The following is a 21,213-nucleotide window of genomic DNA, read 5'->3' on the forward strand; positions in this document are numbered from 1 at the left end:
TTTAAAAATGGTTGTTCACCCATTCTCTCCGGGAAAAAGTGCATCTCCTGTGCAGCCACAACCAACATTAGGCCTCACGGGGAAGTCTTCTTTTGATCGACGTCTACTCTTTGGAGAGTAGGCATTGCATAAGAGACGGCACTAAAATGATTCCGGCTCGCAGGCACACAAGCGACAGTAAAAAAAGAAAAATGTTGCCGAACCAGGGTGCAAAAAATACTTTAGGTGTGAAATTTGAAGTTGCTCTCTCGCACCACACATCTGCTGAGCGCGTGTCTCATTTGACGCGCAACTTTGTGTCCGAGTTGAATGAAAAAAGCTTGCTACAGTGCTCGGCGATGTATAGAGCGGCCGCACTCGAAGCGACTAGTCTATGACGCTGCCGGCATTTCATAATCTGCAATTAAATGTACCCAAGCCGCGCGATGCTGGTGACACAACTACCACTGTCTAAACCATCATCATCGTCGTCAATGACAGAGTCCTTGACTTGCACGCGGAAGGCTGCATGTTCATAATCCAGATTGTTCATATCCAGACTTAGGCCCATCGTTCTTCCACTGTTGATATGAGTTCCACTTTGTGAAAAAAATTAACAGTGCTTGTTCGATGGCGATAGTGGGCCTCGTCATAGGAACATGGAGGGAGCAACACCCGGCAATTGTTTGAACAGGGAAGCAATTTCGCTTTTGAAACGCGATCTATTGGACCTTATAAGAATGTATCACATGAGAATACGGGAATGTTACACCGTACTTGGAGCCGATACTTGGTTCGCTCGTCGTTCAGATGTCTCGGCGGTATAGCTTGGTCCCTGCAGGCTAACTGGCTGATGTCTTCTCTGCCCCACAGCTTCCCAGTGCCATCGGATCATGTTCAACAGCCACCTAGAGCACACAGAAGTGGAAGATATCTCGACAGGTAAATGACCCGTCTGAGATTCGATCCCCAATGGGAGGTGTCCGGTATTTTCTTTGCCGAGCTTATGCAGGTTGGGCCAAACTGTAAATGTACGTGTGAACGTAGAACGTGGTTTGTGTGTGTGTGTGTGTGTCATGGTTACTCAGGCTCCCACGAGAAGGCAGTGCTCATCTCTGAGAACAGCACGGACACGTCCTTCAACCACCTGGGAGATGACGTGGCTGTGGAGTACTACTTTGCTTCTGATGCCAGGTGCGGCAATGTGCGAGTTTGCGTCACCAACCGTTGAGCGGAAGCAATGAAGCTTTAATAATACATAAATAATCTTCCCAACTGTGCTCTCTGTCCGTGCCATGTCGTGAAATGAAATGTCAACTTAGAACAATCTCAGAGCACTGTTTCACTCCGTGTTGTAGCACGGCCCGTGGAAGGTGATACTATAGATCTACTTCTAGAACTTTTTTTTAAAGCGTCTCTCATCCCCACTCGGGGCAGCACATATTCAAATGCACGACAGTCACGTGACGGTCAGTGGTTTTCTGCGACCACCCTGAGCCACCCAGCGGTCATTGGTTGGTGGAAAAAAACTGGTGAAACATTATTCGATACGCTCTTGAAGAAATATAATTAATGACAATGATAGTTGTGGTGATGATGATGATGTTGACAGAAATAGCAGTGGTTGCATTGATAACGATGGCGGCACTAATAGTGTTGGTGATGATAGTGGTGGTGGTAGTTGTGATGATGGTGGTTGTGATGCGAGAGTGGTGAACTTGGTAAAGGACCGTCTCTTCTTCTCCTGTGCAGCGCCATCATTGAGCACACGAACAAGGTGATCTTCCTGGAGGATGACGACGTGGCTGCAGTCCTCGATGGTCACCTCTCCATCCACCGCATCAAGCGCAAGGCTGGAGACCAGTCGGCCCGTGCCGTGCAGACCCTGGAGATGGAGATGCAGCAGATCATGAAGGGTGAGAGATGTCCTTAAAGTAAAGATGCATTTGCGATTGTCACATTTGACGACAGATGCGCATTGTGAGGTGGCCTTGTGGCTCGGAGGTCACGAGTAATGGGCCAACGCTGTCTGAGATCTGGAAAACTACCGATGATTAAACCAGGTTCTCAAGTAGACTGAGTTGGTTGATGGTCTCTGCCCAGTCCACAAGAGTATAACCACGAACACTATGATCTAACATAACCGTTGAATATTATTGATAGCTCACGATGATGATGATTATCATGATTATCATCATCATGACTAATCATCGCCACGATCATCATTATCTAACGGAGCAATGGCGATGATATGGGCGATGGAACTGTATGATAAATGTGTAGAATCGGTGAAGTATCTTTCTTTCAATTGTCTTAGGATTTGGGTAGCTTTAAGTTCAGGGTCAGCTTCTCTCAATCGTAGCACGGGGAATTAATAGATACGTAGTGCACAACTCACTCGTCATGTTGCCCTGCCACACGCTGTCTCATTGAACAGGCTCGTACTCATCATTCATGCAGAAGGAAATCTTCGAGCAGCCAGAGTCCATCATGAACACCATGCGTGGCCGTGTCAACTTTGAGGACTTCACAGGTTGGCTAACCAACTGCCGACGACTCGCCTTCGGCATTTACACGCAAACTTCTGTCCTAAATATAAACTATCTAATGTCTCGGTGGGATTATAATTATGAAGACGCCACGGTGGCGAGATGTTAACTACCTCGCCTGGTGTACAGGAGATCGTGGGTTCGATAATGACCCCGACCCTGACGCCTGTGTAATTGGAGTTTGCATGTTCTCCCCGTGGTCGTGTGGATTTTTCGCCGGATCCTCTGTTTTTTCCCTCCACATTTAGAATCAACATGCGTTTATAGTATTTGGCTGCTATCATTGTACACATAGGCCACTTCGTTGAACTATTATTTGTAACCAGGTTGCTTCTGAAAAAGAGCTACAGTATATAGCTCAGTGGACCATACCTGGTAAAATAAAAATTGTTTAGTTTAATAGTTTAGTTTTAAGATGGTTACTGCATCGCACACTTTCAGATGTGCTTCTGCGGCCGTTTGGAACACTCTTCCTTCCGATATTGGGAAGCCACTAGCGCTATCTACTTTCAAATCTAGATTGAAAACTAATTTATTTCTAACTGCTTTTTTGTGCTTTATTTTATTGTGATTCCCCCGCACCTCCGATTAGCACGGTTGACTACATATGGTGCGAAAGAAGTCCAACATACATGCATACATGTTGTGCTTGCTTGTTCGTGGATTGTATGTTTCCCCCCCGAGAGTTTCTGTGTTAAATTATCGCTCTTCCAACAGTGATGTTGGGCGGCCTCAAGGACCACATCAAGGAGATCATGCGGTGCCGCCGTCTCATCTTGATCGGCTGCGGAACGAGCTACCACGCCTGCATTGCTGTACGTGCAGCGGCTTGATCGGCCGTAATACAAGTCCAGAGATTTATTGGCCGTGTTGGCCATTGCTAGAACTGCTTAGGATGAACATTCTTTATTACATGAGAGGTGACCGAGTTGGTAGGAGTGGTCAGGGCACCGAGCCGGTAGCCAATGGGATCCTGGCTTCTGTTCTGAGTTTCAGCCTGCCGTGATGAAACCAGGTTGTCAATTTTCTTGATTTCATAGATTCCGCCTGTGGCTCTATATCTCCGTGTTGTTCCCAGGTCTAGGCCCCAACTCTATGGGGACCCAGGGTTTCCGCCCCTGCGTAGCCTCTAGACTCTGGAATGCTTTGCTTAGGGACATCAGGGATTCCGCTTCCATTGCGATATTCAAGTCTGAGCTTAAAACCTCCTTATTCAGGAACGCTTTTCAACCGAGTCGCATCATTAAGCTATCGCGTTCAGTTTTATTATTTTGTTCATAGCGTGAAGTTTTTTTTAATGCTCACTGTGTTCTCTTATGGTCACTGTGTATGGAGCTCTGTGATTCCTGGATGAAGAGCGCTCTACTAAGTCCAAATTATTATCGTCGTCATCGCAACAAGCTTGACTAAAGCCGCGTCACTGGAGCGCCCCTGACCCTTGACAAACGTTGCTGCCTCCCTGTGCGTGCAGACTCGGCAAACCCTGGAGGAGCTGACCGAGCTGCCCGTGATGGTGGAGCTGGCGAGCGACTTCCTGGACCGTAGCACGCCCGTGTTCCGCGACGACATCTGCTTCTTCATCAGCCAGTCCGGTACGGTGCTCTTAAACTCAACTGCCCGGCACACTTTGCACAACACGGTGTGACCAAGTGATCGATCGATCCACCGAGCGACCGACCAAGTGACCAAGTGACCGACCGACTGATCGATCGATCCACCGAGCGATCGACCGACCGACCAAGTGACCGACCGACTGATCGATCGGTCCACCGAGCGACCGACCGACCGACCAAGTGACCGACCGACTGATCGATCGGTCCACCGAGCGACCGACCGACCGACGCTCGCAGCCAGAGATTGATTTTCGCTCTGCTCATTTCCCGCGTTGCTCGTCAACTTGCAGGTGGTCCGTGATGCGTAGTAGACGTGACCAACAGCGAAAGGTACACTAGTGGGTGCGGTGCGCTGGAAGTCAACTTGAACATTTGCTCACGTAAATGAAATAACCCCGATGTGGTTTGTTGTCCTGACTTTTGGGCCACCCTGTGTACACACACACACATACTTCACAAGCAGTGGCTGGGTAGTACAAAGGCTGGCTTATGTCGGATTCTCAGATGGAGGTCTAATCTCCGCCTTCTGACAGGTTCATTGTGCACACACCCACGTTCAGTTTGTTGTCCTTCCCCCGCACCTCCGATCAGCGCAGTTGGCTACGTACGGTGGGAAAGAAGTTCCAAGACATACGTACATATCCAAATGCACCATCTGCAGGGTCAAATATATATCCCTTTCACACAATTCCTAGCAGGGCAGGTGGTCATTCTTTCTGTTATTTTAATTGTAGCAAATTTTCAATGTTAATGATTGCTTGGGTAGTACAAAGGCCTATATATATACACAAATTATACCGCTCTCCTTTTTAAAGAACCTGGTATGCTTACGAAATTCCCCTCAGCCAATCACAAGGCGGCTGTGTATTCAGAACTGCCAAATCAGTGTAGGGAAAAAGATAACCCCATTATTTTAGGTTTTCACTTAATTTGTATAAATTCCATGCAATGAACATTTCTCTTTGACTGTATGTGTGGTCAAAAGTACAGCTTGCTTCGTGTGTGGATTTAAAAAAAAAAAAACTTCCCGTGAAGGAATCTCAGAAGGAGTTCTTTCACATCTGCTTCTGTGGGCCATTGCGCACTCCTCTGCGAGAGTTCTGAACGTACACGTCATCTCACGCCGCTATGATACCGACAGCACAACAGCAATTGCGATGTACTTGAGAGAAATGACGGCAGGGTGCGCGAATGATGGCAATAATTACAATGATGTCAACTCGGTGATGCGCCGCACGCTATTCGCTCGCTCCCGATGAGAGAGAACAACTCAGCGGTGCGAGGAATCGCGGAAAAAAGTGGGGAAGGCAGCAACCAGGCGGCGAGAGCCGGGCACCAACAATTGCCCAAGCTCTGCGGTTCTTTTAATAGACGAAAGTGTTGTCGGCCAATGAATGACTGCCTACGCGTGGGATGAAATCGGATCGGCCGGAGCAAACCCACGCGTGGAGTGGGGAAGCACTCTATGCCATTCTCCTGGCGAGCCAGGGTATGGCTCCTCCTCGATGCCCACGGGGAACGGGGAGTTTCCCGACGTGCGTGTGGTGAACCACCAACACTCGACTGGTTTGCAGGCGTGCGTCGCCACCGCCGCCGCCCGGCTAACGATGACGACGATGGCGACTTTTCTCCCGTCGCGGTGCAGGCGAGACGGCGGACACGCTGATGGCGCTGCGCTACTGCAAGGACCGCGGTGCGCTGACGGTGGGCATCACCAACACGGTGGGCAGCTCCATCTGCCGCGAGACCGACTGCGGCGTCCACGTGAACGCGGGGCCCGAGATCGGCGTCGCCAGCACCAAGGTGCCTCGCCCTGGCCGACCCCCACCCACCCTGACCACGCCCCTTGCCCTCCCCCCCCCTCCGCCACCGCCCCTCCCCTGCTACCCCCCGCCCGCCCCCGCCTGTGTTCTCGCCCAGCAAACATTGGGAGACCTAAGAAGGGGTCGTATTCTTAGAGGGGGGGGGGGCGAGAGATGACCGAAGAGAGTAAATCGAGAGATAGCGAGGCAGGGGAAATGTCGACACAACTAGAGACGTGGCGTCATGAGATAAGAGGTCAAACAGAGGAGACATGGTGATATGGGAGAGGTTAATTGCCGTTTTATTTTAATTATCTCGTTTTGGTGATCAGGATTTGGTTTCGAGTGGATATTGGATGCACCCATATTTTGTCATGAATTGCGGTGGGGGGGGGCGGGGGGTGTGGTGCACCCTTGAGCTTTTTGGGGCTCTAATAATAAGTAATAGTGATAATTATTTACATTTGTTAGGAGGAATTTAATTCCGTAGATCCCAATGCACCCATGTATGTAGAGCATTAAAAAAACAGAACAGGGTGAACGGCCTGAACTAGGGGGGTAAAGGTCAGTTTAAAGCGGTGAGTTTTTTTTAAGAAAGACTCGCTCTCGTTATGCCTCGCACCACCACCTCTCCGTCAAGCTCTTGAGTGTAGGGGCCCACGTTGCATTTAATGAACTCTGCCCCGCCTTGACCAAGCAACGTTCTCCCCGTTTCCTCCCCCCCCCCACCCCACCGCGGTCCCGGCAGGCGTACACCAGCCAGTTCGTGGCGCTCGTCATGTTCGGCCTCATGATGAGCGAGGACCGCATCTCGCTCCAGGAGCGCCGCAGGGAGATCATCGGCGCCATGCACGCGCTGCCAGGTGCGTCGTCACAACCACCTGCCCGCCACAGTGCCCTCCCTGCGGTCAGGGCCACCAGCAAGGCAGAGGCCCCCACAACCACAAACGGCCCACGCCCTTAGACGAGAGGACGGGGGTGGCAAACCTGTGGCTCTTAATTATAAAACTAAGCTAAACTGTTTTTTTTTATTTTACCAGGTAAGGCCCCACTGAGCTATGTAGCTCTTTTTTTTCCGTAGCGACCTGGCCACAAATGATAGCTCAACGAAGTGGCTTATCACGTGGACATTTATAGCAGCCAATATAATCGAATTGCATGTTGATTCTAAAATTTGAGAGGACCCAGAGAAAACGCCACGTGACCACGGGGAGAACATTCAAACTTCAAATATACAGGTGTCACAATCGAAATCGAACCCACAACCTCCTTGTATACCAGGCGAGGTAGTTAACATCTCGCCACCGTGGCGCCCCTAAGTCGTATCCAGCCCCGTGACTTCATTTCACGCACGGCCTACCACTTCGCAATGTCCTGCAAAGGATGTTTACCCGTCGCTGCCACCGACCGCCTCGACCACAACAACTTACGTCTGTATTGTCCCCATACAGCGACAGAGCATCTCATTCACTCAAATAGGCCCTCCGACACTATGACAGACCCCTCTGTCGATGACGCTGCTGACGCTGCTGACGCTGCTGCCCGTGTGTGTGCGCGCGTGTCGTGGACACAGACCTGATCCGAGAGGTGCTGAGTCTCGACGAGAAGATGCTGGAGTTGTCTCAGGAGCTGTACCAGGAGCGCTCGCTGCTGGTCATGGGCCGTGGATACCACTACTCCACCTGCATGGAGGGAGCACTGGTAAAAGCAATGTTCGTTGTAGTAACACCAAAGCCTGGTGAATGGCACTACGACTAAATCCTCAAATCACCGAGATAATGTTGCCCGATCTCGCAATATCCCAGCTCGGCAGGCCTGAGCCTGGATAGTGCTTGGATGTTACCGGCTGCTGCAGGTGCAGGTTGCGGGCGGCAGAGGGCAGTACAGGACCCCCCCTGAAAAATTGTCTTGAGACCCAGTGAGGCTATCCTGGGTTAAAATCTATGTTCTCAGTGTTGTTTCCACCTCAGTAATGTAACTAAATCAGACTCTCACCGGGGATTCAAACGTGCACCCTTAGTTTGCGGCCTTAACCACAGCGTCACCAAATTGGATGGTGTTCGTCTGTGACTGTGGTGTGTGTGCTTTGTAGGGGGCCGTGGTGGCAAGATGTTGACTGCTTCACCTGGTATACAGGAGGTCGTGGGTTTTATGCCGACCCTGATGCCTGTACATTTGGAGCTTGCATGTTCTCCCCGTGGTCGCGTGGATTTTTCTCTGGGCTTATAGTATTTGACTGCTATGAATTTCCACGTGATGAGCTGCTTCATTTCGCTATCATTTGTGATAGCCAGGTCGCTCTGAAAAAAGAGCTATACCGCTCAGCGGTGACTTACCTGGCAAAAAAAAAACTTAGTTTATGTTGAACTTTTTCCGCGCCGCACTTAGCCGACCGTGATAATTATAGGTGCCGTCGTACGTCCATGACACAACCCATGGCGAATTGTTGCAGAAAATCAAGGAGATCACGTACATGCACTCGGAGGGCATCCTGGCGGGGGAGCTGAAGCACGGGCCCCTGGCGCTCATTGACAAGAACATGCCAGTCATCATGATCGCCATGAAGGACCCCACCTACATCAAGTGCCAGAATGCCCTGCAACAGGTGGTGGCCAGACAGGTGAGAGAGAGGGAGCCATCACACGCGCGTGCACTTGCGTCACGGGCGGCCAGCCGCAAGCGGCACCGCTGAAGCTGTGGCGGATGAGGCCTCATGGGTTCGTTTATATTTCGGTGAATCGAGCGAGGCTGTCATACACGCTTTGGGATTCGGGACGATGGGGGACAAACTCCAAATTGGAGCAGCGCGAGGGATCACGCAGAAAGAGAACTGTCGCGACCTACTCCATGGGGGTTGGACAAGCTGCGGATGAGATGGAGGCAGTCAGTGTGCGCTGCCCTCTCCTGGCAAGCCAGGGTAAGGCACCTTGACGCCCACGGGAAGGGAGTTTCCCCGACACGTGTGCGTGATCCTCCAACCCTCACCTGCTCCGGGCTGGAATTTTGGCCATGTGCATAGCCACCACCGCCCGGTATCAATACTTGGTGTATTTGTGTTGAACTTATCTCGCAACGTACGTAGCCAACCGCGCTAATCGGAGGTGCCGGGGGAAGGACGCCAAACTAAACACAAAAATCAGTTACCGAGAAATGAGTTTTCAAATCAGATTTAAAAGTGCATAGCTTCAGTGGCTTTGCAACAGCGGAAGTGAGAGCGTTCCAGACGGCCGCAGAAGCGCGCCTGAAAGCGCGCGACGCGGTGACCGTCTTCGTTCGATGGCTATAGCCAATTAGCAATGGACGAAACGATTCGATGGGAGAAGGCGATGGTGACGACGAATGGCTCTTGCGCCGTGACCTCACAGGGCCGCCCCATCCTGCTGTGCGACAAGGGCGACGAGGAGATCGCCAAGCAGGCGTACCGCGCGGTGGGGCTCCCACACACGGTCGACTGCCTGCAGGGCATCCTCACCATCATCCCGCTGCAGCTGCTTTCCTTGCACCTCGCCAACCTGCGGGGATTCGACGTGAGTTCACATCCCTTCGGTCGTTCGTCTTCGCTTTTGTGTCGTCTGCTTGCCGCGATCGCCCCGAAGGACGGGTCGGCTTCCTTCGATTAAACGCTGCTGAGCGAGGGCCTCCGCCCAGGCCGTACGGGCTGGTAATCGCAACCAGCATCATCAGGCATGGCGTATGACACCCATTTTAATTGCGCTATCTGACCCAAACAAATCTATTATGAATCGTAACGTTGGTCGCGGTGTTAGATTTGGCCTCCCCCCACGATGTTTCGGTCTTGGTGGGTTTTTTTGACCATACTTCACCACGATGGTCAGTGTGGGTTTGTGAAAGTGTTGGGTGTGTCTGTGAAGGGGGGAATTCAGTAGATTTTGATGCACTGTCATCGCCTGCTCACAACGCCCATGACGCCTGTTCTATGCAAGGTGGTGGTCGCCGATCCAAAATTAGCTTCTGAATTCTGATGGGATCAGGGACATTGCGGATGATTGACATCACCATCGGCATGACATCATCATCTCTCGTATTAGTCTTGATATATTTCAGGATTTTTGTTCGTCCACCCACCATTGTGCTTATAAGAATCCTTGTAATACCAGGGGTATTAGAAACATGGGCAATGTACCAAGACTCATGAAATAAAACAGCATTAGCGTTGTGTAATCATAACATGAATTCACTAAAGTGGCATAATTATCGGCATGTGACAGCTGATAAATGTGGCCATGTTATTTATAGCAGTTGCATTTATTTTAATTGACATGTCTTTAAGTGGCATGCCAGTGCCGAGATAGAACTAATTGCATCTCAAGGGGATAGTGCAAGAATTTTTGGCATTTCTAGCCTGCAGGGTGATCAAATGCATTTCAGCACCATTCAAGAACGTGCAGGAATGATTGGCTTTCTCACTTCTAAACGGGGTCTATTTACATGCTGTGTTGTGACGCACACTTGACAGGGAAAACTTACCACTCTTGGCGACCAATTAATGCTATACCGGTCTATTTACATTTAAAACTACTTATCTTCTGATACAAGAGTATCAGAATAGTGACACTTTGCATAAAAGCTACTTTCAAACTGCTGGTAATGCCAACAGCTTTCGGTCAGAATGGCAATAACCAAATGTTAATTCCTCTAGTATACTGCCTTTTAGCATCATCATCATCGCTGTCTTGGTGATAGCTACCATTATAAATGTGTGTCTGTACGCACACCTTAATGTTATCACTGGGTGGCATTCCTGACTTCTCTGAGCCAGCTGCTTTAGAGTTTGAGAAGGGTAGTGTCAACAATAGGCCGTGCAAGGCCGTCGGAATTGTGTAACAGGTGGAAGGGACAAAGTCGGTCGACCCATGGAAAAACCCGGGTCTGTCCCGTGACCTTCTGCCAGCGGGCGTTCGACTTAACGTGGCCTTAACGCGGTGGCACGTAGCCTGGCACAAGCGCCGTGGTGACGTCACCGCCACTTAGTGGCGAATGGCGGTTGTTGTTATTAAATAATTGTTTTTTTTTTAAACAGCGAGGAAAAATTAGGAAGCCGTAGATGCCTTCGACCTCTGGTGGCCATTACCTCGGTTTTAAATTACCTTCTGGCATTGCCATGGCTTCTAAACCTCTTAAAGCCCTTTAAACCTCCGAAACCTCTAGAGTGGACCGCAGTCCGTTCAGTTCCACCAGGTGGCAGTAGAGCACGGTGTTCTACCAACCCTCACACTGGCGTTTACAGTTACAGGACCAACGGGGCTTCATACCGTAACTCGCTTTACGCCCGAGACTTGGATTCTTGTCTTGGATTAATACACGGCCTACGCGGAGAGGGGGGGGGGGTGCGTGACGTCAGCAGTCAGTGACATCACAGATGTGACGTCACCGCTCACTTGCCATGCAGAATATATCCATTATTGCGCCCCCCCCCCAAAAAAATATATACTTTTTGCATTGTGTACAGTCTGGAAGCTACCCACATGCCACATTTTAAGTTTGTTGCATGTTGGAAAGTATGCTAAACATTTCGAACAGACACACATATTCACAAATTTCCCTTTTGTATATATAGATACAGATTTTCACCTCGAAGCGGCGTCGTGTACAATGTAATCGATATGTGCGTGTGTGTGTGTGCTGAAGATAAACTCATGGATTCATGACTGGGCGTTTGGATGAGTTGCTGTAAGGGGTCATGAACCTTAAAACTTACTCGGGTTGCCACCATGTCATGGAGAGTAGAATATCCCACTATAATAGAGGAAAGCAGAACTGCATGGGAATGCATTGTTTACAGTGGTGTATTATTACTATTATTCGGCAAAATGACAAAAACCAGGACAGGTGGCAACCCTATTCAGAACTCACCCCACTTTTACGTGACATTGACGGGCTGATGCCGACCAATAGCTAGAGTGATTTGTTTTATATATAAGGGGATTGTTACCACAGTGTGCCATCTGACAAATACATAATAAAAACCCTGTGACATAACACGCAAGTAGTAAATGGTGTCACAGCCAAATTTTCGAGTTTGGCATGTTGGAAAGAAACCTGATTAACCTGGCGAAAAATCCACCCACCCACCCAAAAGCTCTGCACATTTGTGTTCAAGAATCCATTTCTGCAATGCCACTTCCTTGGACAAACCCTACTGACACCTGCTATTCCCAGACAGTCTTCCGTTCGAGTACTAAGCAGGCTTTAAAATCCCTGCTTAGCTTCCAAGATTGGAGGGAGAGAGCTCAGGGGCACATTCAGGATTATAAGATCACACCACATCTAGGGGCACTCGACCGGGTCACACATTGACATACTTGCAACTGTGATGCAAAGGAGGTGGTATGCGGAGGGGAGGAAATGGGATATGCCCCCTGTGGTGCAGGCGTCTCAGCACAATTCAACAGTTACCGGTTTGTTTACTTGCAACAGATTCTTTAAATATCAGGATGCCAAACATAGTGGTGGGATGTGTGTCATTGTGCGTATTATATAATGGCGAGCGGTAGTGTAGCGGTTAGCGCTACGCTGCGCTATGAACCTGGCGACCTGGGTTCGATTCCCGCTCACGGCCAACACCAGTGACGATTATCTGAACCAGTCCTGGGCCTCCCCTAGGTCGACTCATCCTCAAATGAGTACCTGGTGCGCGATGTGTGAACATCGCCACTGGGGAGACAAAGGTGGCTAGGCATGGTATTGGCTACCGACCCCCCTCGTGTACCGTGCCGGCATTCAAAGGTGCTCGCAGATGGTATTTGCCCCAGCAGTCTTGTCAAGGCTATACGGGGGAACTTTGTCTTTGTGTATATGCATGGTGGCACAGTGGTTACCGCACTGCGTTACGTACATAGCGACCTGGCCCTATATTCCCGCCCACGGCTCACATCAGTGGCAAAGTAATATCTGAACCAGCCTTGAGGTTCCCCGAAAAACGACTCGACCTTAAACGAGTAACCTGGCGCAAAAAAAAAAAGACGTGTAAGACGTCAGCATTGGGGGAGACAAGCACGGCCGATCCACGGTGCAGCGCTGCTCAGGAATGTGTTGAGAGGTTTTTTTGTCGTATTATTATTTGTGCAATGCGGTTGTCACCAACCACAATCGTCTCCTACATTTTCACCGGCAGTGCCGATTGCTCGCGGCGGGGCATTCAAACTCCGTTGCTTTTTTTTTGTTTGTGCCGGGGTAAACTTTTATTTTTTGCCGCGGTCAAAATTTATTTTTTTTTCTCGCTCGACCGTAGGCTGCGCTGTGAGCGCACGTGCGAGTTCCGCGGCCTAACTTTCGCACAGTCACCTCCTCCTCGCACCCCTTTCTTCTGAAACCCCCCCCCCCCGTCTATCCTTCAGCGCTGCAGAGGCACAGTCGGTGGTCCTCCTTTTAACGGGGAGCCAATAAATCTGAGCGGGAGATGAGAGAGAGAGAGAGACACCACTGGGAATCAGAGAGGGAAAGCGATGCTTGAGGCAGACTCCCTGATGATGGCGAACTTCCTATCAAACACCAGTGGTCTGCTGTTGCTCGCACTGCTTTCAAGTTCCAGATGCGGCATTTAGTTATTGATTTACTATTTGTTGTTTTTTATTATTTCTTCATCAAAAGGCTTGAAGCAGCGTCGCCGTCCTCAAACAAGCATTGGCGGGGTGCTTATTTGTGTTGCCACCAAGTGGTGGCATTTCCACATTCTGCAAAAGCCAACCACTGGGTTTAAATATATATATACCACCAATTGACATTTATATCATCAAACCCTAAAGGGCTGAATGGCTGAGTCGATCCCTAACTGAAAATGGAAATCGTAACCTTACAATGTGACTCAAGCGCTCATGGTTGACCAATGCAACACAATAACGAGGCAATGTCAGTGTCTCTGCACTGTTATCTTTGTTACTATTTCCCAGCGTCACTTGGTGCAACACCACTGCTCGGGAATAGCCGGCCTAGAATGTAAAAATTTTTTGCTGGTTCTCCGATTGTGTTTTTGGGTTGTTACCGTGTACCTATCGGCACGATGGCCGTCGTTTCGCTCCACGTGCTGGGAGAAGCTCCCACCACGTGGGCCGCGAAACATCAAACGTCGTGCAAAACCACACATGGTAAAACCCGAAAACACTACGGAGGGCTATACGTACAACGACACAACCGCGAAAAAACCTACACCGTAATATCAGTGGCCGAGAGACATTACCATTGTCGGAATCCTAGCACCGCGTTTAACGTGTAATGCACGCCTGCTCAAACAATGTCTCCCATTCTGCGTGTAGGTGGACTGTCCGAGGAACTTGGCCAAGTCTGTGACCGTGGAATGAAGCATGGGACCCCCTGGAACATCACCGCTCCCTCCCCGTCCAGACATTCACCGTGGCAAGCATTGAAAGTGCCTCCCCACGTGATTTATTTTGGTGCAGCTTTAAATGGCTTAAAGGCCCTCTCCGGGACGTTTCTGGAGGTTGCATCACGGCATTCGGAGAGTTACCATCTGCTAGGAGGGAGCAAAAAAATTCAGCTTCCATAACTCACCGGGCCACAAAGCCCACGAATGTATTTTGTTTTTACTTTTTTTGTTTGTTACACTTTCCTGTGGCAAAAAGAAAAGTTACGTACTCAAAAAATCCTCACTTGGAGAGTGTTTGTGAAATACACAACATTCATAAATTGTGGAGGTTATTTAGAAACTCAACATTGTACATCAGGAAGCTGTGGAAGGAAATTTTACATCGGAAAAATATTTTTTTGTCGAATGACACCAATGCTGAATGGCCATATCTTGATGGTGAGTTAGGGTGACAATCATGCATGAATTACAATAAATGTAGCTTTCTAATTAGGCAAGTGTTTCTTAATGTTCCAAATGATATGCAACTACAATAGCAGGAGCATCATCGATCGGGTGCAGTGTACTGGTCACAAACGTTAAAAACCTCTATGCGACAACAAATTTTATTGGCCAGTCGACCAAAACGAAGCTTGCAGGCATGCTGAAGAATGCTAAATTAAGTTGAGAGTGTATTTGCAATTTTACAGTTTTATTTATTTTATTTAAACTAAATGCAAATAATATGATTTTCCACCGCTTGCTATATCGCTCTAAAAGTCAAAAGTGGACGGGCGACATGAGATGAAAACTCATCGATGTTGAATTCATCCAACCGCTGTCCATTTACACACCCTGACACCACCCATCGCCAGATGCTCGTGCTTAAAATGCTAATGCCCCCGTCGCTGGGTACGTTCAATCCTCGTGCATTACAATCGCTTGTTTCTCGTTTTTATAAATTCACAATAGCTGTTTGGGGGGGGGGGGGGGGAGGCGGGGGGGGAAATAGGCTATGAAATTGGTATCAATCAACGGGTGTGGAGAAACGCGTTCAACGACCGTCAGCGGACAAAGCTTCAGCGTCGACAGCACTGTGGATTGCTTAAGCCTAGCATAAGCTGCACACAACTTTGTAGCCATCAAATTGGACAAGTCTCGTGGTCTTTTGTATCTTTCCCCCCCCCCCACCCATTCTGCTTTTAAATATGCATACGCGAATGCTTGAGCCAACAGGACAAGTTGCTCGATTGCAAAGAGCACAACAGATGTTGGGGTCACCCAGACACACGTCCACAATGACCCTAATCTATTCAAAGCTTCTGCAGTGCCTTTCCTATGGATGCGTTTTAAAGGCCACAAAGGGGGTTTGTGCCTGAAGGAGGTGGGTAGGCGTGGAGTCATTTCATCCGTTGATGCATTATTCAGATCTCTTGAAATGTATTTACCATTCCATTGAGCCAAACTTTATAGAACAATGGGCGGCGGGGGGGGGGGGGGGGATTTATAGTAATTGTAGATCTCTTTTTTTAAATTAACAGTGTGTTTGTGCAGGCCAATTGTCCATGGGGTTAACCTGCAAAATCAGTGGAATTTAGATTACGCGATACGGTGGTACACTTTAATTTCCCCGTCGTTGTGAAACACTTTATTCCGACGTCAGTAATTCAACCATCCGAAGCTCCATCGAGATTCATTATCATTTGCAGGGGGAAACTTTCGTGAGAATAGGTATGTTGGGAAAGTATTTTTTTTACATATATCTTTAGTGCTGTATAAAATTAAAAAAATTTGGGCTTTGGCTTATGACGTCAGTGTACAATATCCTAACCTTGTAAATAAATAATTCTGACGTCAAAGGCTCTCCTCGCTGAAATGAGAAATGTGGTGGTCATCCGTTGGCGATACAAAGGCGGCGGTGGAATTTCCACATTCCTGCGGCAGAGGCCGGTTGGCCACATGACAACCGCCGTCAACTTTGCAAAAAAAGTTGGGATCGTATCAACCGCAGAAGAACGACAGGCCGCGTTCGTCACCACGGCTGGGATTTGAACTCCCATCCTTCTCATTCAAGAGTCGAGGGCTCTAATCGCAGCGCAACCTGGCCGGATGAATTGCAATAGTCGAGTTTTCACCATGAAAAGCTTTTAAATGAAGTTTTGTCAATTGATTGTTTTTTTTTTTAGATTTGCCTTGAGAGAATAACCCGATACAGATGTTGTCCAACCAAGCACTTTTTAAAGTCCTCTGTTATTTTACAGATTTTGATCCGTTCATTGTGATGTATTTTTTTTTTATTAGAGAACCATATTGTAGGATATAACTCAAAATATTTAATGCAATTAATATACATTAATTTTGGCCGTTACTTATAACGTTGTAAATTTGTTAAAGTTAGTATTAAAGTAACAATTATGTTAACCTTCATATTGTAATTGTTTCTTGATCCAAGATGGAATTATTAAAAGCCTGAAAGTGCCTTAGTTGAACAAATAATTTGGTTATACATCTCTTTGTGAATATTACAAGATCCAATTTTGTAAGAAAAACAAAGTGACATTCGCTTTAAATGGGTGGCGGCGGTGTTGTTTTGTTAATACTTTATGCTTGGGACCAAATTGAATTTACATTTGAGTGCAATACAAATTTAAAGTGCAAACGTTTCTGCACGCTAAGAGCTGGAAATATCCGTTTTTTTGTTCGAAGAAATGTGAATATTATTATTATTATTACATACGCTGCAATCATAACAAGTACAGGAATAAAAACACTCAATCCGCTCCTCTTCATGTCCGTAGATCTTGACTGTTTGTTTTTTGCCCACGGTCGGCGAGAATCCAAACTCCGAGCAATTTTTGTAAGGAGTTGTTACATCGATAAAAAAAAACTGTTCCCCCCCACACGCGATTCAAATGCGTGAAAAATGTGAAATTTAGGAATTTTTCGTTTTAAGTGGACGAAAAGAAAAAAAACAACTGCTATTCTCCACAACTTTCTGGGAGTTTCTTTTGTGGTGGAGGTTTTTTATTTTATTTTTAATGACGGTGTATCGCGGATGAGAGGATCCGAAAATAGCATCCCACAAATAGACGCGGATTACGGCAGTTTTACTACATCATATCGGTCAATAGCAAGGGGGGCTTTGTGATTTCATGTTTAAAATTAACACCACACAATCACCGTTATCCTTTAACAATGGCCTTAAACGTATGAACATCTATGTTGCCAAGTCCAATTGATTTCCAGCTTTGGTGGGTTTGGTGTTTTTTTTTTTACTTTTTGTGTTCTTTATATTTGTAATATTTAAATGTAGACATTTTTGTCTAGTACAATTGTTCAATAAAGCATTTTTTTGAGACTGGAGATCATGTGTTGTCGTGTCCGAAAGAAGGTGGCAGCCGATTGAGAAGTATTAAGGGTTTAACCTATTCAGCATCGGCCATGATGATTCCACTGCTGGATGAAAGTGCACACGAGGTGGTATCGTTCCTCGTCAGGGAACGTCCTCTCGCACAATCCCGCCCACTTAAACTGCCACTCCATCAATATTCTTACGAAAAAAAATATGACTGTACATCATGGTTTAACAAGCTATATTTGAAGGAGAAAAAAAGGTCCAACAAGAACATTAAGATGTATATTGAACTTCTTTCGCATCGTATGTAGCCACCCGTGCAAATCGGAGGTGCGGGGAATGGCAACAATCACAAAAAGCAGTTGTAAAGAAATTCGTTTTCAATCTAGATGATTTAAAAGTGCACAGCTCCAGTAGATTCCTAATATCGGAAGAGCGCTCCAGACGGCCTCAGAAGTGCATTCAGAAGCGTGCCATACAGTGACAGCCTTTGTTCGATGGCTCGCCAAAAGCCACTGGTGCGAGGATGACCGAGATGTCGTGATGCTTGATGCTCCCTGACGAGATCAATGAGGTATTGTGGGTAATTTGTGGCAAGCACTTTGTGTGTAATGTGTGACCGTATATATATAAAAATTAAAATCATTCATTCTAGATTTGAAGCTTTCGTGACTGCAATAATTCATCTTCGGTAAAGTCACACAGGGACTGTGTGGCAGAAACACAGGTAGAGACAACACAGAGACACAAACTTAAGTTAAGTGTGACATTTGAGAGAGAGACAAGACACATACACAGAGACACAAAGGCAGACACACAAGCAGACAACGCAAAGACACAGACTTGATACCTCCCCGTAGAGGTGGTTCAAACTTAATTTGAAGCTTTCGTGACTGCAGGAATCCATACTCTTTGGTTTTTTCGGTAAAGTCACGTAGGTAAAATAAAATAAATTAAAAAACAATTAAATCACGACGTTTCGGAGGCAACACAAGCTACCGTCTTCAGGTGGAACAGTCACAGCAAGATCGCTGCATCAAGTGATGACGTCGTGATTTAATTTTCTTTTATTTTAATTTATTTTATTTTACCTACGTGACTTTACAAAAAAAACAAAGAGTATACAATCATTCACTTTATTTCTGTAAAGAAAAGCTACATTAAAAATTTCAATTGAATGTTTCCTTTAGATTTTTATAAAGACCCACGGAACTAATGTGCAACATTAATTATATTAAAATATATATATTGAACGGGTTTTTATTGGGTATGAAAAAAAAAGGAGAAACGTTTGTAATTCTTGGCCAAAATCTGCTTGCATTCCTACATAGATTTATTTAAATGAATCATGCAAATAATGAACGTGATAGTCTTCTAATATATATAAAATAAGGTTTATATTTTGGGCACAAAGTTTTACAGGGAAAAATACTGTTGTTTTTGTGTGTGTGGGGGGGGGGGGTGCGTAATTGGTTTATAAATTGTCTTCATCCTTTGAAAAAGATAACTCAAATAATGAGTTCTCTTTTTGCAAAATGTAACCTGTAAAGGAAGTTAAACATTTTGGCATGAGTTATCGTCGAGAATTTTAACTTTCAAATGCACGCATGATAAGTGCACAAGCAGTGCCACATTTTAGCATGTATCATCTTTTGTTGTTCAGATATATCCATAATTTTAATGGAAACAAATTGCTATGTATGTATGCATGTTAAAGTGTTGAAGATTAAATTAAACTACGGAAATATGTTGGCATGATCTTTTGTGGAAAAGACGAAACTCGCTAAATTTTGGCTGGAATGTGGCCGTATTTAACTTATATATTTTTAAAATAAAGAATAAATACGTTCCATGCTCATGTGTTGGAACATTTTGGTGTAAGCACATATGGAAAATAATGCCAGTTTTAGCTTACATTTGTCATGAAATGTTCTAGGAATTTTTTAAATAAAAGCCAAATTCACGTCTATAAAAATAAACAAAAATTGAAAACTAAAACTGCCACATTTTAAACAATTTTTTTTTACACGACATACATTCGAGACCCGACAAATAGCACAAAAACAATATTTTGCTTAAACTATGGACACCAAGGCATCTCGTTTTAATTTCCAAAACCGAACCATCGAATGGGGACAAACATCGGAGGCCCTTCAAAATGGAGAAAAAACTGCAGACACAAGTTGAATATTTTCAAAGATATTTATAATTACATTGAAAATAAATAGCAAATAGCTTCAAGAAGAGGAAAAGAGAGGCAGAAGTGTTTTGTCTTTCATAAATCAAAAAGCATTCCAGCACCAAATTCACCAAGGTTCTTAAAGTAAAACAGCGCTTTACACCGCCTGGCACATTGTAAGATGTTGCAGGATTTAAAGAGCTGCAATTACACCGATAACCACCACAATTGTCCATTTCCTTATCACACCAACTGTATGTTTTTATAACATGACCCAATACACGAAGTTTATTTTTTTTAAACATTTGTTTTGTTGACAACACACTACAGAAAGCTTACCATCTTAATCAGCATTGTTAGACTACATCGAGCACCACACAACCCTAAACAATAACCAAACAGCAGTCATGCACGCGTTGCTTACCTACCTACGATATTGTGGATTCATGCCCATATGGCTGATGTTTAGTATTCATTACTGAAGCTCTGTCATGATTGTGTAGCAGGGTGTCTCTTATCAAGTAGATGGATGACCTAAAAAGGATATTTAACAAAATATACACATAAAGTATTATTGTGTGACTGTCTTTAAGATAATAGGCGTTTTAATAAGTGCAAACCGCAAACTGTTAAAATTTGATACCTCTGCAAATAACTTTTTTGAAACTTACAATTCATTTACAGTAAATACTCACAACACAGGGGGATGCACAGAATCCGTGCCATATATTTTTTGTTCAAAAACCCACCAAAAACAGTTCCAGGAATTTCCACCACAGTGCGTTTCTCTTAAGTAATTAGGGCGCGACTGTATTTTCTTCTGCACTTGATCTTTACAAACCTGGCTAGGGGTATCCCGCAGCCTGGTAACCCAACATGGTTCTATTTGCCACGGCCCGGACGCATGCCACCGCTTGACCAGCATTTTGGAACGAGCGACCCGAAATGAAAATTTCCTCAAGGGGCTAAGAATTTCTCTCCCTGGACTGAGACACATACACGTGGGGCCGAACGATGAACCAATTAGACGAGACATTACGTTTCTACTTCGCATGCTGGAAATACCACAATACAAGGGGGGGAGGGGGCTTGTTTGTGTTTTTCTTCTCATAATACTCGGGATTTTACAGAGACATACAACACACACATTTATAGGTGCCACACCAAGTTGTAACTTGCATATGTTATTCATATATTCATTTCTATCATTGATGTATCTACCAAGTACAAGGGCTAAAAGACCAGATGGGTCGTTGAAGACCAATAAAGGTTCTGTGTAAAACAATAAAGTAATATTTTTTTGATAGCTATAAGATGAAAATGTTGCTCAACAACACAGATTGGAACTTTTTTTGTTAAAATACATTTCATTCATACCACTTTGTTAAATCTTCGAAACAATTACACACTTCA

At 46.1% G+C, this 21,213-nt stretch overlaps 1 protein-coding gene across 1 annotated transcript in view; it reads left to right on the forward strand.

Annotated features, from left to right (window-relative positions):
* Window positions 1-17,629, forward strand: part of LOC116951077 (glutamine--fructose-6-phosphate aminotransferase [isomerizing] 2-like) — a 41,873-nt gene extending 24,244 nt beyond the window's left edge. The window contains exons 9-20 of the mRNA XM_032969455.2: window positions 853-921; window positions 1,068-1,173; window positions 1,732-1,895; window positions 2,417-2,512; window positions 3,246-3,343; window positions 4,000-4,120; window positions 5,787-5,944; window positions 6,692-6,806; window positions 7,517-7,644; window positions 8,396-8,563; window positions 9,309-9,470; window positions 14,217-17,629. Of these exons, the coding sequence (XP_032825346.2) occupies window positions 853-921; window positions 1,068-1,173; window positions 1,732-1,895; window positions 2,417-2,512; window positions 3,246-3,343; window positions 4,000-4,120; window positions 5,787-5,944; window positions 6,692-6,806; window positions 7,517-7,644; window positions 8,396-8,563; window positions 9,309-9,470; window positions 14,217-14,261 (1,430 nt within the window). The 3' untranslated portion in view covers window positions 14,262-17,629. The remainder of the gene's footprint in view (window positions 1-852; window positions 922-1,067; window positions 1,174-1,731; window positions 1,896-2,416; window positions 2,513-3,245; window positions 3,344-3,999; window positions 4,121-5,786; window positions 5,945-6,691; window positions 6,807-7,516; window positions 7,645-8,395; window positions 8,564-9,308; window positions 9,471-14,216) is intronic.
* The last annotated feature ends 3,584 nt before the right edge of the window (window positions 17,630-21,213 follow it).

Source organism: Petromyzon marinus, chromosome 41 (genome assembly GCF_048934315.1).
Source record: "Petromyzon marinus isolate PM22_M1 ecotype Great Lakes invasive population chromosome 41, UKy_Petmar_22M1.pri1.0, whole genome shotgun sequence".
Taxonomy (NCBI): domain Eukaryota; kingdom Metazoa; phylum Chordata; class Hyperoartia; order Petromyzontiformes; family Petromyzontidae; genus Petromyzon; species Petromyzon marinus.